This window comes from Phaseolus vulgaris, chromosome 7, assembly GCF_051622355.1.
Source record: "Phaseolus vulgaris cultivar YP4 chromosome 7, ASM5162235v1, whole genome shotgun sequence".
NCBI classification, from domain to species: domain Eukaryota; kingdom Viridiplantae; phylum Streptophyta; class Magnoliopsida; order Fabales; family Fabaceae; genus Phaseolus; species Phaseolus vulgaris.
This window is the reverse complement of record NC_143504.1, coordinates 50,576,192-50,590,551: the sequence shown is the minus strand read 5'-3', so window position 1 is coordinate 50,590,551 and position 14,360 is coordinate 50,576,192. Positions and strand designations below refer to the sequence as shown.

The window sequence follows — 14,360 nt, the reverse complement described above, 5'->3', positions numbered from 1 at the left end:
CCCACAAAGGAGAGACAAAAATCCAACTAGGATAATTTCTGCTAGTAAGTTCTTGAACAAAATTTTAGGTTTTCAACCTCCTTGTTATGTGAATGTTATGACTGAATGGTATCCATCATCTTCTTCATACTTTGTTTCTTGTTCTCGTTTCTTTAATGTTAATATGTGTTTGATATTAATATTTGATTTCCAATAGTAAAAAAAGTCGTGCAATATTGTGACATATTGTCAACAACAAAAAGAGGGACTAAATATGTAAGACCAGCATCACTAATTTTACTCATGTAATTCCTATTCATGAGAATGTTGGATGGTTTGAGGTACAATTCACAATAGGTTTTGGCTTGTTTTGTTGAATAAAAAAGAGTGAAGTTGCAATCTCAACAGATATTTAGAATCATTTCTTCCATTAAATTAGCCTATTGTTGTCTTTCCGGTACAATATGTCTTTTAAGTTGTCATTATCTAGGTATTCATACATAGGAAATTAAAATTGCATAGTAAATGTTAACATTTGATCACAATCAATTGATGTCCATAACTATTATATTTCATGCATTTATTTTGATTTTATGTTAAATTTATATCGATTTCATATGTCTGATGTAATGTGTTATCTTATTACTTTTAAAATATGGTGTACTTTGTATTTGTCATAAGGTATCCTTATGTGTTGTATTCATGTTTTCTAGTTTTTTATTTTTTCTATGCACAATCTTACCAAATATACATTCATCATCGAAGGATAAAAAATAAGAATATGGTTTGATTAAGGTTGGAATTCTCTTGTGCATATTGATAAGGATGTGTAGAGACATAATGATCTTCTCGAGGTGGTAAAACAGGGTCCTTTAGAAATCTCCTAGCATCATAGACATTTTATTGAGGAGTGGTAGGACTTCATTTTTCAAGATTTTAGGATCTAAGTTATACCTGAAATACATTTTTGGTTTTAGTGTCCAATTTTGCATTAAAAATGTAAATGATGTATAGTTGAAAAACTAGAAGTTTCATCTTCATCCCTCATCATATGAGAATATCATTTTACATAGTTGTGCGTTGCTCAAGCTACAATTTTCTTTATTGCATTTTAATGATTACTAATAAGTCATATAGGAGAAATGATGACAAAATTTGTTGAGTCATGTTTGCATGAATGAGGTTGAATCATGTTTTGACCTTAACGACAAATAATATTACATCAAATGAAACAAGAGTGAAACACTTAAAGAAAAAACTATTATCTTAGAATAACTTTGTTTTTGAATTATGACTATATTTGTATGGGTTGTTGTGCACATATTGTAAACTTAATTGTGAGTGGTAGGCTAAAAGAGATTGACAACTTTGTGTTTAAAAATTCGTGTTATAGTGAAATATATTATATCTCCTTCTAGATGTATGAAATTCAAAGAGTGTATTGAAAAATAAAACATTGAATATAAGAATTATATTTCCTTGAATGTTAGAAACAAGATGGAATTCAACCTATTTAATGTTAGATGTTGTTTTCAACATAAGATGTCATTTTATGAATTTGATTTTCACAATACAAAAATATATTAATGAACTAGGAAAGGAGATTAGGAATATATTGAGTCTCTTATATTTTTTTTATTTTTTTTAGTATATTTTCTTATAATTTTGTTTTATACAAAGCTACTTTGTACATACATGATAGCTCTTATCTCACACTCCATACATGTAATTATCCATCAACATTGAAAGCCAATAATCACACACCTATTGACCAAATTTAAGCAAGATCCAACGGGTAATGAATATTTGGTTGCTATTTAGGAGAATAAAATTCTGGATTTGGGTTTGCATTTTTAAACTTAAAACATCAAGCCAAAGTACAAAGACCAGATCTTTACTAAAATTATTGAAACAATTTTCAGGTGGAAATGAAAGTTAGATATAAATAATGAACCACTAAAAGCCATACCATAATATATCAAACATAAAACTTGTAAATATAATTTTTGTGGGGACCTTAGTTTTTTGTCATTGGATCCTAACCAGTTTTCAAATCACGGCTTCAAGTTGCCTAAGAAATAAGTTCATAAAAAAATAACCTAAATATTTAGCAAGATTCTTTTGTCGCACAAGTGGCCTCAATAATGTGAAAAGGATAAAAAGGCCAATAGGACCATGTCTATAAACTTTGGAGCATAGGTCAAATTATTAAAATGGCTAATATATGAACGTAATAAATACAATGGAAAAATGAAAAAAATATATATATCTTTTTTTCGTTGTATGTTATATATTACGTTAATATATTATTTCAAAAGTATATATATATATATATATATATATATATATATATATTTGAAGTAAATAGCAATAGTACGAGATAAACTAACAAGACTATGGATCAATATTTTTTTAAAATAAATATCAGTTAAAATACAAGAAATAGGTTTTGATGCAAATCAGCTATTTAGTGTTTAACGAAAAGTATTAGATCACAAAAAAAATGTGGTATCAACAAAAATATTCAATAAGATTGTATTTATCTAGAAATTTTAATAAAAATAGATATAGATATAGTGTTTTGACAAAACAATTCATTTATTAAGAGATGAAATTGTGATAAAACTATTTCATTTATGTTTGGAAAATAGTTCTTTAAAAAAAAAATCTCTTGAAATTACATTCAAAATCATTTATCAAAATAAACTTTATATATTTTATCAATTTTACTCTTTAAAATAATAATAGAAAACTTTGATTTTTTATGACTACTATTCTTGCATTATTTTTTTACTATTTTTTTGAATTATTGGTTTGTATCACTTTTGTTTTTTTGTGTTAATTATTCAATTTTTTATTTTTTATTTTAATGAAACATTTTTATTAAAAAAATTATTACTTTTAAATTTTAACGAAGAATAATTTGTACACAAACATTACTTGAAATTTAATTTACATAAAAATTAAAATGAATTAAAAATAAAAAATAATAAAATATCTAATTACCTAATATTAAAATTTGATTTAATAATAAATTAGACCTTTATCACCATTTTACAACTTTTAACTAGTTGACCATTAGTTTTACCGAAAGACTTTAGTTTAATTATTTTTCAATTAATTTTCAACTTCAAGGTACCTTTTTTTTATCTAATTTTACCATAAACAGCCATTATAGTATGAAATATATGTCTCGTCCCACGTATATTACATATTTTTATATTATCTTTTTGTTATATTATGTTGTTACTTAATTATATAAATACCTGTTTTATACTTTTAAAATGATGATAATATATAATGAGTTATGGCTTATATTTGAATTACTTAGTATTATGATCTTAATTTTATTTTTAAATAATGTTGACGTTATATTGGAATATACAAGAATGGAAGAATTTGTAGTTTTTCATTATAACAATAGTTGGAGATTCGTATTTTATAACTTTTAGCTTTCTCATTGTTTTGTGTTGATCTAAAAATGTTTTCGTTGTTTGACATGGTTATATTTAATACGAGAAATGTGAAAATAAGAAATAATTAGGATAAATAATATTAACAATTTATATAATAATGAGTGAAATAAAAGCAACAATTTGGTAATCAAACCACATCTTAAGAAAATCAATTTTTTCCACATATAAATCATAATCTTGAGTTATGTTTACATGCGGGAACTAAGAGTGTCAAAATCGAATAAAATTTAACATTTTTAAAAAAATTCTCTACCAATAAATTCGATTTAGGTTTTGGATTTCAAATTAAGAATCAAACTAAACCCTTATTATGCTGAAATATAATATTATATATTTAGAGTTAATTAGCCACTACTAAAACATATACATAGTGTCTATTGAAATTTGTTTTAGGATTTTATTATGTTATACTTATAATATATTTAGAATTATCAAAATATGATAATAAATTTGTATTTAATATAGTTTCTAACAGTAAAACTATGTGATTTATATATATATATAAAATAGTGATTAAATTATATATCATTTTAGAGACTAAAAATATTTAGTTTTTAAATTGGTGTTTAATTAGCCATCAAGGTTTTTCTACCAAATTTAGAATCTAAATAATTGGTAGCAAAATCCTTTGCTAATTAGACATTAATTTAAAAACCATTTAACAATAATAAAACTAATTTAAAAACTAAAATTTGTTTAGTTTCTGACAGAGTCTATGATTTAGTTACTATAGCAACTAATTATTTTTTGTCTTTAAAAATTGATTTCTATTTCATGATTTTCTTGTAGTGAGATATGAGAATTGTTAAAAAGATTAATTACACAATATTTATTTATTTGATAATTTTACAACTTTTTATGAAAATATTTAACAATTTTATGATAAAAAAAATCATAAAATTAATTCAAATTGAATTTTTAGTTTGATTTAAATTTTATATTAAATTGAAACCAAACCTAATAAAAATATCTTTTAGTTTAGTATTGTTTGAATTAGTTTCTAATTACAATTCGAAGCAATTGACCTGCACACCTTAATAGGCTACACCTAATTATCATTTTACATTTAATTATTTTATGTATTAATGTTTCAGAAATTTTCTTTTGTGATAAATCCTTCAGAATTATTGATCATAGTCATTGCATATACTATAACCGTATAAACATAAAGTACTTACTGTGATGCTCCCTTTTAATGGCGTAACCACAAAGTTTTACTAATGACACTCAACCTCTTTAGTCCTTTTTTAAATAATTAGTCCACACAATTACAAAAAAATGCCAAAACGTTATGCTGGTTGGTACCTAATATATTCCTTTTTTTTTCTTTAATTTTCATCATTTTTTTCTTTTTCTTTCGTGTGTTATTACTCTAAATTTATTCGTACATTAAACATACTAACATTTCATTAATTTTAATTAAGAAAATGATTGAACAAAACACATTTCATCGTTTATATTATCTGAAAATAGGAAACAAAAAGTCAACTTTCTATATGTTACAAATTATAATGTGTTTAAAATATTCTCAATTAGTTTTCACCTAACTGTTGAAATTATTTATTCTATCTAAAGTCATCTGAAAAATAAGTTTCTCTGATGCTTTAGATATATACCATTATTTGAAAATTAAAAAAAATCAAATAATTTTTTAAAAAATTCAATTGTTTCATTTTCTGATTCTTTGAATTTAATTGTTTGTTATCATTCTAATTTTTAGATTATTAATTTGGTCATTTAAATCACGTAATTGTTTTTTTATTTGAATTAATGTAAGTGATGAATTAGAATTTTAAAAATTAAATTTAAAAACCAATATAACAATAGTATAAAGTATATAACAAATTAAAACGGTGGTTCGTTGAATCAATCTAATAAGAATTTATGGCCGTCATCAGTGGCACAGATTGTGGTCTCCTAACACTCCTCAATCCACCACACACAAGAACAAACAAATCATTGCAAAAAGCATCAATTTTAGAAATTGTTTAAGCATACTAGCCAGAAAAGCATGTCAATTTATATAATCTATTGAGAATAGTTACATAACTTCACAATGCCAGAGACTGAATGAAGATGAAGAAGCTCCATGATGATACAATAGCTATTACAAGTTTCAACCATGGCTAAAGAAAAATAATGCTTGGATTTGGATCACAAGTATCTGAAGAGTCAATTTACAAATATGCAATTTGAGGAGTATTTTATCTATATATATAGAATAACAACAAACTTTTACAGATCAATTTATTCATTACTCAGAGAAGAGAAAGTTAAAAATCATGATCAACAAAAACGAGGTGGCATATGTTCATTTGAAAGGCCATCATCAAAGTTGAGAGAATAGCTGCGAAAATCATAGCTATACTGTGGACTGGTCCTTTTCCAAACCAAAGCTTGCTTCAACCGATTCTTCAACTTGTAAAATACTTGCCTGAAAATGCATGATGGAGGGAAACACCCAAGTGGTGCTCTTCTTTGGACACTACCAAGTGTAACTGAAGAGGTCACTCTTGTTTTCCAATGAAACTTCATGAACTGATCCCTTTGAAAGCTATACACTCTTGAGACCTTCATTCTCACCAAGCTCTTGTTAGATGTGTGGTGTGTGAAGGGAGAAGTTCTTGTATTTGCAAATTGAAATGGAATGGAAGAGTGGAAGAGTGGAAGGGTGGTAGAGTGGGAGGAGGAAGCATGACAGATGAGGCTTTTAAGTGTTCATAAGGCAATCAGGAAGTGCCACTTTGTGATGTGTGGTGGATGGAAAACATTATCATGAACAGTCATCAAACTTTACTTTTTCTACTTTTCCACAGTCATAGTGGTCCCAGCATGGTGAATGGATTAAAGGGTGTCCCTATTAGTGATGTAACATCAATGGGGTGTGTTCAAGGCTCCAAATCACCTTTTAAAGAACAATCTTGTGATGAGTTGTTCAGATGCATCATTGTGATTATCTTGTGTTTTACTCTAAGATTTTGGCAAAGTTTCCTAGGATGGTTCTACGATGGTGTACTAGAATCAGGTCGGTTCTCACTCCTCAGACACCAAAAAGCTACACGCAATTCCTACGTAACCAGATCAGAATTTGGCAACCCTTTTTCTTCTTTCTTCAAAAAGCATGCATCACCACACGTCCACACCGCAAATAAAATAGTCCCGAATGAATTCCAACTCACATTTGAGGGACAGATCATATCATGCTGACATGCTTACACGCATCAAAAGGTATAACAAGGAAAACTTGACTGTAATTTACGTGTGTCTTGCCAAAATAAAGCATAGAAAAGATATTCCTACGTTCATATCCTCATCCATTTTTTATTCAGAAATTAAATCCTACTTTAGCTTTTAGAATTCAAACCTTTATCAAAAGTGAAAGTTTGAAAGCAGAGAATAATAACATTCATGTGGATAATTCGTCAAAGTTCCACATACAGTTTGTATTCAGACCATGTTAATGTTAGCCACAAGCATACATGTGATAAGGTTACTCCAAAGTTCTTTCTGGTTGTCAAATTTCCTTCCTATATTCATAAACTATAACATATCACCATTTACTCCAAAGTTCTTTCATTTGTTGTGGCAGAGATCGTTCAAGTTACTATATCAGTGATGTAGACTTTCAGAATCAAAAGTAGTTATGGCAGATATAACTTAGTGATAGGTACAAAATGGAAGGAGTTTGTTAGAATCTTAGTTAAGCAATGCAATCAGATTGAGATTGATGAACAGTGCTACAAAATACTAACTAAAGGGTTTGTTTTACCTTGCCTCTTGTTGAAGTAAAACTCACCAACATGCTGATGTGAAATGGAATTGAAGGAAAAATCTATCACATTATATGCTCAAACAAATCTTAACAATAGGTACTTCAAATGAATAAGAGATAATACTTAAAACTTAACATGCATTCAATCAAATCCATCTTCTTGCCAGCTAATATGGTAAGGGTGTAAAATGGCCTAATTGATGCTAAAGAAAAATGAATGCTTGAAGTATGTGTGATGAAGCTACCGAAGCAGAACCAATGAAAGTTTTCACATGTCACAGTTTCACAAAAGTTAACACAATTCTAGGAAATTCTTTAACAAATATGGAAATAGTTACCTTACAAATTAAAATTAAGTCTAATTCAACTCTACCGAATCTGTACACTTCACTCCTATACTTTGTTATAGTTATAGGTATACACATTTGTGTTAAGTAGATTCCTATATTTTTATGAAAAAAAATGAGATAAACAGGGTCTATTGTTCTGTATGAGAAAAGGAAAAATAGTATTTTTTTTTTGTTCTCGTATTTTATATTGGAGTTTAGAGATTTGGATGAGATAGTAGTTTAATGGAGGCCACAAATTCCGTGAGGTTGTGAAGTGACTTACCAAATACTCTATTAAAGGAGCCAACAAATGAAAGGATATAGTTTTTCTTTCTTGGTTTTGAGGCGATTTCTTCATGCACCTCCATAATTTTTTCATGCACCCATACTTTTAAAAATACTAAAAATATCCACTTTGAATTTTTTAAAAATACTAAAAATATTCACTTTCAATTTTAGAATCTAATGTATTTCAGATTCTACAATTTAAAATGCAAATTGGATTGTAGAATTTAAACTACAAATTTTTGTATTTCAATGTTGTATAATTTAAAATATAAATTTTATATTTCAGATATTAAATTTAAAATATAAAATTTATATTTCAGATTTTATAATTTGAAATAATCCAAAAAAAAAAAGTAGATTTTACAATCTAAAATTAAAATTAATTTTTAATAAAGAATATTAAAGAATATTTTAAATATTTTTTAAAGTATAGAGTACAATGAAAAAAACGGAAGAAATCACATTTTTTATTTCAAGAAGGGAAAAAGGCCCAAAAGTAGCAGCAAACTAAACTTGGCACAGATGGAAAAGAAAATGATAGATTCAACTATTTTTTAAAATAAAAGAAAGAAGAAAGAGAAATATAAAAAACTGTCAAATTATATATTTATACAGTCTATAAGATACCAATACTTAATTCATATTTATTAAAAAAATAGTTAATAATATTAAATTCGTTTGTAATTATTATTTTTTTTTAAATGGTAGTAAAATAATTAATGTATGAAAAGAGAATAGTAAAAAAAATATTAAACTATACTCTTCCAAACTTCTGGTTGTGTGAAATTGGAGTCGGATAATTCAATAATTCAATCTAACCTAAATAAATTGGATTGAGTTCTTTTTTTCATAAATCAAATCCAACTTAATTCAGTCTTTCCAGTTTGAATATGAGATTTAACTCGACTTGTGATTTAGATTATTAAATGATATTAATGTCAATAAAATAATAATAATATATTATTCAATTTTTCCTTTTATTTTATTAAATAAATATTAATATTTTAATGTTAAATAATATAGTTTATTTTTAAACAAATATTATTAAAAAAATACAACTTTTACTAAAAGAAAATTCCAAAACCAATCTATTTAATCAAATCCGATTAAATATATTTTTTATTATATCAACATAAAGATTTAATACAACACTATATACTATATATATATATATATAAATAGTCAAACATAAATTTATGTCATAATATAAATGTTTTACCATGCATCAAAATATAATTCAAAAATTTTAAATGTTTATTTATTATAACTTTTAACTAATATAATAATTCATATATTTAAAAGTATTTATTTATAATACATTTTAGTTATATAAAATAGATATTTATCATGCACGTTTCATAGACTAAAATACCAATGAACAATAAAGTTCAATAGGATTGTTTTCAAAATAAAGAGTTTTGGTTCTTGTATGTTTTAAGCAAATCCTGCCAATTTCTTCATTTATGTTTTAAATGTTATTCAAAATTATTCTTTTTGTTATTTTTTACATTAATTGTGTATATTTTATAGTTTAAAGTAATTTATTTAAGATATGCAAGGTTAAAAACTATTTGAAAGATACTGATGAATTTAAATGTCATAATAGAATGCATAAGAGTAAGGGAAAATAAGAAAAGAGGATGAAAGAGAAAATTATAACTAAGAGTCATTGATTATACACATTCATTTGCTGCTTCTGCCATCTTTCGAATAGTCCATTGATTACCCAAATCCTCCCCTTGGAACGCAATAATTCATATTTCATCAAGTTTACATGAAATAATTAAATCCCTTCTTGCTTTCTTTTAAAATAATATTTTGAATGATAAAAGGGATTTTAAAAAATTTCTCATTTTGTTTAAATTTAAAATAAATGAAATTATTAATGCCATCTTTCAATATTAATATTGATGAATGAATATTAGAGAATGCCACTTTAAAAAAAAACAGACCAAAATAAGTTTGAGATTTCTAAACACTACTCAAGTCTCACCCGATAAACCAGACAACATCACATTTTTAAATGATGAACATTAGTTTAATTCTATTAATTACACCTTATTACGAAATAGAAAACATGTTAGTTATTACGATTAAAATTAAATTAAGGAACCAAGAGATAAAATAAAATATTTCAAAAATATTAATTAAAATAGAGGACATAATACAAAAATATATAAATATAGATAGGTATTTGACCTACCTAATTCCCACAAAATCACTACCCTTACAAATCTAAATAGCATTAAAGTAAATGAGGACTTATTCTTCAGATAGGTTTAAGCTATCTATTGCTGAATGTGAAAACTCTTAGACATTTAAAAAGATTTATACATACTAAAAAGAAATATGTATAGTATAAGGACGAGTTCCAGTTTAGGATATTTTAATGAATTTTATATCAAACCACATACAGACCTAAACTAATAAACAAAATTTTTACTACAAACAACTTTCACATCGCCAATCATAATCCATCTATGCAACCTATTTAATCCTATATCATAAATTATAAGAATATTTGTCTAATCACACATATTATCCTATCTCAATTAGCCTCAACTACCACTTCCACCCTTCTTCTATACTAAACAACTACATTATTCAATTAAGAACTAACAATTCATACCCAAACATGAACTGTACGTGAAATTAGAAATTGACACAACAAATTTCTCAATGTGTGTCTGGCATCGTACCAAATTTTGAATTAATTTCAATAATTTTTCTTTCTGTAACAAAAACTAAATCAAAACAATGACAAATTGAAGCACAAACAACAGGTCACGCAAGCAACAGATAAAACACATTAAAAGTGGGTCAATAAACAATAACAAAATTCTCAACTACCAATTAATCTCGTCTATTCAAAAGGTTTCTTGCTGATAAGTTACGAAAGGATAAAAAAACACTGTATCACTTGGAATCCAATTTGAAGCTAAAACAAAATCTGAGGCAAATTTAAGTTCTACAATGAGGAAAAAAAGTTGACTTAATAGGAATTCCAACTTAAACGATAGCATTTGCGGCACTAGCAATCCTTGGCCAAAGATCAGCACATTCCTTTCCTATTGGACCAGTGATAGCGGAACCTAAAATTTCAAAAGTGAAAACAAAATTACTAAAAGTACAAGCAACAACTAAGGTCTAAAGAAAAAAATGAAGGCAAATATCACATGTGGCTTTATCTCCTTTTGAACCAAATCATATAAGTGGAAGCATGCTCATAACAGCCTAAACATGCAGTGCATTTTGTTATCATACAAACATAACAGAAAAAGAAGAAAATATACCTTTCATTTCCCCCTTAGGATTGACAATAACACCAGCATTATCTGCAGAAACATAAAATGAAGAATAAATAAGCACAGATTACCCAGTTAAAGCAAAAAGTGTAAGAAAAAAAAACATGAGAAATAACTTTCCCATAAACCCTAAACCAATAAGTCATTGCAATGGGAACTCCACAACAAGAGGTACATCCAAATATTCACTGTATCTAGGAACTAACTACCCATCATAAAAAAAAGTACAAATTTAGGGTTAAATGAAGGGATTTACCAGCAGACAGGTAACACTATGCAAAGAAAAAGAACACGTCATGTTGTTTAAAACTGGCAATTTCACAACTATATGCTTCGCAGTGAGAAAGCCCAATCGAATAAAGGGGCACTCAACGTAATATAAATGCAGAAGCAACACATAACAAAACAGAATTATAAAAAACAGAGGAAATAAAGATCAATAGGGAGAGTGGTAGAAATAAATGTACCTTCAAAGTACATGAAAACGCCGTCCTTTCGGCGCCAAGGCTTGCGCTGGCGAACGATGACAGCTGGCAGCACCTTCTTCCTGAGATCGGGCTTCCCCTTCTTCACGGTGGCCATGACCATATCGCCAACACATGCCGAAGGAAGACGATTCAAACGACCCTTGATCCCTTTCACGGAGATGATGTACAGGTTCTTCGCTCCCGTGTTGTCAGCGCAGTTCACCGTCGCCGCCACTGGGAGACCCAGTGACATGCGGAACTTGTTCCCCGCTGATCCTCCGCGCCCTCTCTTCGACATCTCTCTCTCAATGGCTTCTCAAACCTATGTATCCCTCTATATATATGTGTGACACGAATAGGGTTTTAGGTTTTGAATGGGCTGGGCTTTGTCATGTTGGGCTCAAAAAAACACTCCGAACACGGTTTTCTTTTCGCAGTTGTTTTTTACTCTATTTTTCTCCTTTATATTGTGGTTTTCTTAAATATTTAAAAAAAAATATCTTAGAATCTAAATTTCAAAATTTATTTTAATAATGATATATTTTTTAAAATTATTAGAACAATATTTAAAACAATTTTAACAGCTGTTGCTGTATGCAAAAGTACAAAACAATATTTTGGAGACTAAAACAGTTAAAATAAACTTATAGAAGAAAAAAAAGGCAAATCTGTAAAATATAGGAACTATAAAGATTTTTTAAATAAAAAAAACAAGATTATCAAATGCGACAATCCCATTATTTTTTTTTAAATATCATTTTAGAAAGAAACATATTTTAGCAAAAAAAAAAATACTAAAAGGTGTGTTCTCATTTTAGTGAAAATATGAACTACAAAAATCATTCCCTTTAAAAAAGTTGAGGGTGGTAAAACTAAATTTTAAAATGTCAAAATTTTAACATTTATAAAAATCAACTTCGAGAACACATTGAAGAGCTGGAATTTATTCTGAGAAAAAAATGAAAAAAAAAATATTAAAAACATCTGCATTCGTAAGGACCTTGTTCGAAAACGATGTCGTCGTGCACTAGTTGTTGTTCTGCTTCTTCCCTTCTCCTGGTGAATCTTCCGCGCGGACCTTCCCGCCACGATATCCGTGGAAGCCTAAGGATGTCATTTAACAACGACAACACCAATTCAAAGTTCACATCTTCATCGTTGCTCAATTCGGTAACAAAATTGCTTTGGGGCCAGTCTCTTCCGCCGGGGATCCTCGTGGCCACCGTGCGCACCGCCTGGAACTCCACGTGGGGGCTCATGATGTCCCAGCTCGCTCCCTCCGACTCCTCCGGCGGGTATTCGAGGCCCGCTTCCAAATTCCGATTCCTGGGCCCTGTTTCTCCGGGCAGCCTCCACCTGTACGTGGGCCTGGCGTGCCCGTGGGCCCACCGGACTCTCATAGTGCGGGCGCTGAAGGGGTTGGAAGAGGCCGTGGCCGTGTCGGTTGCGTCGCCGGGGATGGACGGGTCGTGGGAGTTCAAACGGGTGGGTGGGGCTGATTCGGGTTCGATTGGGCCGAGTTTGGATAAGGCGAACGGGTGCAAAACATTGAAGGAAGTTTATGGGCTTCGGAGAGGTGGGTATGATGGGAGATCGACAGTGCCGATGTTGTGGGATAAGGGTTCGAAGGACGTTGTCTGCAACGAGAGCTACGATATTATTCAGTTGTTAAATTCCGGGTTGAATAGCGTGGCAGGGAACCCAGAAATGGATCTCTCGCCCCCTCAATTGAAGGAACAGATTGAGGAATGGTATCGAATCATATATCCCAATGTGAATAACGGGGTTTATAGGTGAGTGGGGATTTCAGAATTGAGAGTTGAGATCACAATTTTTACTGGTGTGTTGAATCTAGAATTTTTGGATTTGCAGGTGTGGATTTGCGCAGAGCCAAGAAGCGTATGATAGATCGGTGAATGAGTTGTTTTGTACACTGGACGAGTTGGAGGGTCACTTGGCTAATTCCCGTTACTTGTGTGGAGATCAATTGACCCTTGTGGATATATGTCTGTTTACTACTCTCATTCGGTTTGATCTTGCGTATAATGTTTTGTTTAAATGCACCAAGAAGAAGCTCTGTGAGTATACCAATCTACATGCCTACATGCGTGACATTTATCAGGTACATGCATGCAATAACGTGTTCATTTTAAGGATTTTCGATTGTCTTTCGGTTGGGTAATGTTGATTGTAATCTCGTGCTGAATAACCATTGACAGATTCCGAAGGTGGCAGCTACTTGCAATTTTACAGAAATTATGGATGGTTACTACAAAGTCCTTTTTCCTCTGAACCCAGGGAGCATTAGACCGGTCATGCCTTCTACTTCCGAGCACCAAATCCTTTGCAGGCCTCACGGAAGGGAATCACTGTCATCAGCAACACCGGTATTTGTAAAATAGACATCAGTGAAACCCCAATCACCACCACCCAGAGCAAAACCAAAATCACCCATCATTTCTATTAGTTAAACAACAGAAATGTTTCTTTCGATTAATGCAACAGTATAGCACTTCTACTAGAATGTTATATTGCACTTGCTATGCAGCTCCAAATTAGTTTCTAATGCTATATAAATCCATTCAGCTTACAGTGTCATCCATGATTCTCTAAGTCCCCGGTCAAAACCTCTGCTATCTTCTACTGCGGGAGAATACAACAAGAATAACCCATATACATCGCATATCAATTACGTCGTCAAAAAGATTAACCAGTAGTATTAAAACAACTAATAAATTTAATTA

General features: G+C 29.5%; 3 protein-coding genes and 1 non-coding gene across 4 annotated transcripts; 1 reads left to right on the top strand and 3 right to left on the bottom strand.

Moving 5' to 3' along the window:
- Window positions 1-5,453: 5,453 nt before the first annotated feature.
- Window positions 5,454-6,301, bottom strand: LOC150025979 (uncharacterized). Its single transcript, XM_090304275.1, has one exon. The coding sequence runs from the start codon at window positions 6,030-6,032 to the stop codon at window positions 5,742-5,744; it is 291 nt and encodes a 96-aa protein (XP_090160401.1). The 5' UTR covers window positions 6,033-6,301; the 3' UTR covers window positions 5,454-5,741.
- A 4,367-nt stretch (window positions 6,302-10,668) lies between these two features.
- LOC137829946 (large ribosomal subunit protein uL14x/uL14z/uL14y) lies at window positions 10,669-12,569 on the bottom strand. The gene is made up of 3 exons (XM_068636978.2): window positions 11,617-12,569; window positions 11,138-11,179; window positions 10,669-10,936 (listed from the first exon to the last, which is right to left on the bottom strand). The coding sequence occupies exons 1-3, from the start codon at window positions 11,912-11,914 to the stop codon at window positions 10,854-10,856; spliced, it is 423 nt and encodes a 140-aa protein (XP_068493079.1). The 5' UTR covers window positions 11,915-12,569; the 3' UTR covers window positions 10,669-10,853.
- On the bottom strand, window positions 11,398-11,544 carry LOC137830810 (small nucleolar RNA snoR137). The gene has a single exon (XR_011084282.1). It is a non-coding gene; the product is annotated as a small nucleolar RNA snoR137 (small nucleolar RNA).
- Window positions 12,570-12,630: 61 nt separating the features above from the next.
- LOC137829945 (Glutathione S-transferase family protein) lies at window positions 12,631-14,214 on the top strand. Its single transcript, XM_068636977.1, has 3 exons — window positions 12,631-13,409; window positions 13,489-13,738; window positions 13,836-14,214. The coding sequence occupies exons 1-3, from the start codon at window positions 12,631-12,633 to the stop codon at window positions 14,016-14,018; spliced, it is 1,212 nt and encodes a 403-aa protein (XP_068493078.1). The 3' UTR covers window positions 14,019-14,214.
- Window positions 14,215-14,360: the final 146 nt, after the last annotated feature.

Bases quoted from the DNA above. Each gene is read 5' to 3' on its own strand.
- LOC137829946 (XM_068636978.2), bottom strand. From the start codon at position 11,914: ATGTCGAAGAGAGGGCGCGGAGGATCAGCGGGGAACAAGTTCCGCATG. The intron at 11,180-11,616 runs GTACATTTATTT...ATGTTTCTGCAG, and splicing joins CGTTTTCATGTACTTTGAAG to ATAATGCTGGTGTTATTGTC. The intron at 10,937-11,137 runs GTATATTTTCTT...TTGAAATTTTAG, and splicing joins TCCTAAGGGGGAAATGAAAG to GTTCCGCTATCACTGGTCCA.
- LOC137829945 (XM_068636977.1), top strand. From the start codon at position 12,631: ATGTCGTCGTGCACTAGTTGTTGTTCTGCTTCTTCCCTTCTCCTGGTG. The intron at 13,410-13,488 runs GTGAGTGGGGAT...TTGGATTTGCAG, and splicing joins GTGAATAACGGGGTTTATAG to GTGTGGATTTGCGCAGAGCC. The intron at 13,739-13,835 runs GTACATGCATGC...AACCATTGACAG, and splicing joins ACATGCGTGACATTTATCAG to ATTCCGAAGGTGGCAGCTAC.
- LOC150025979 (XM_090304275.1), bottom strand. From the start codon at position 6,032: ATGAAGGTCTCAAGAGTGTATAGCTTTCAAAGGGATCAGTTCATGAAG.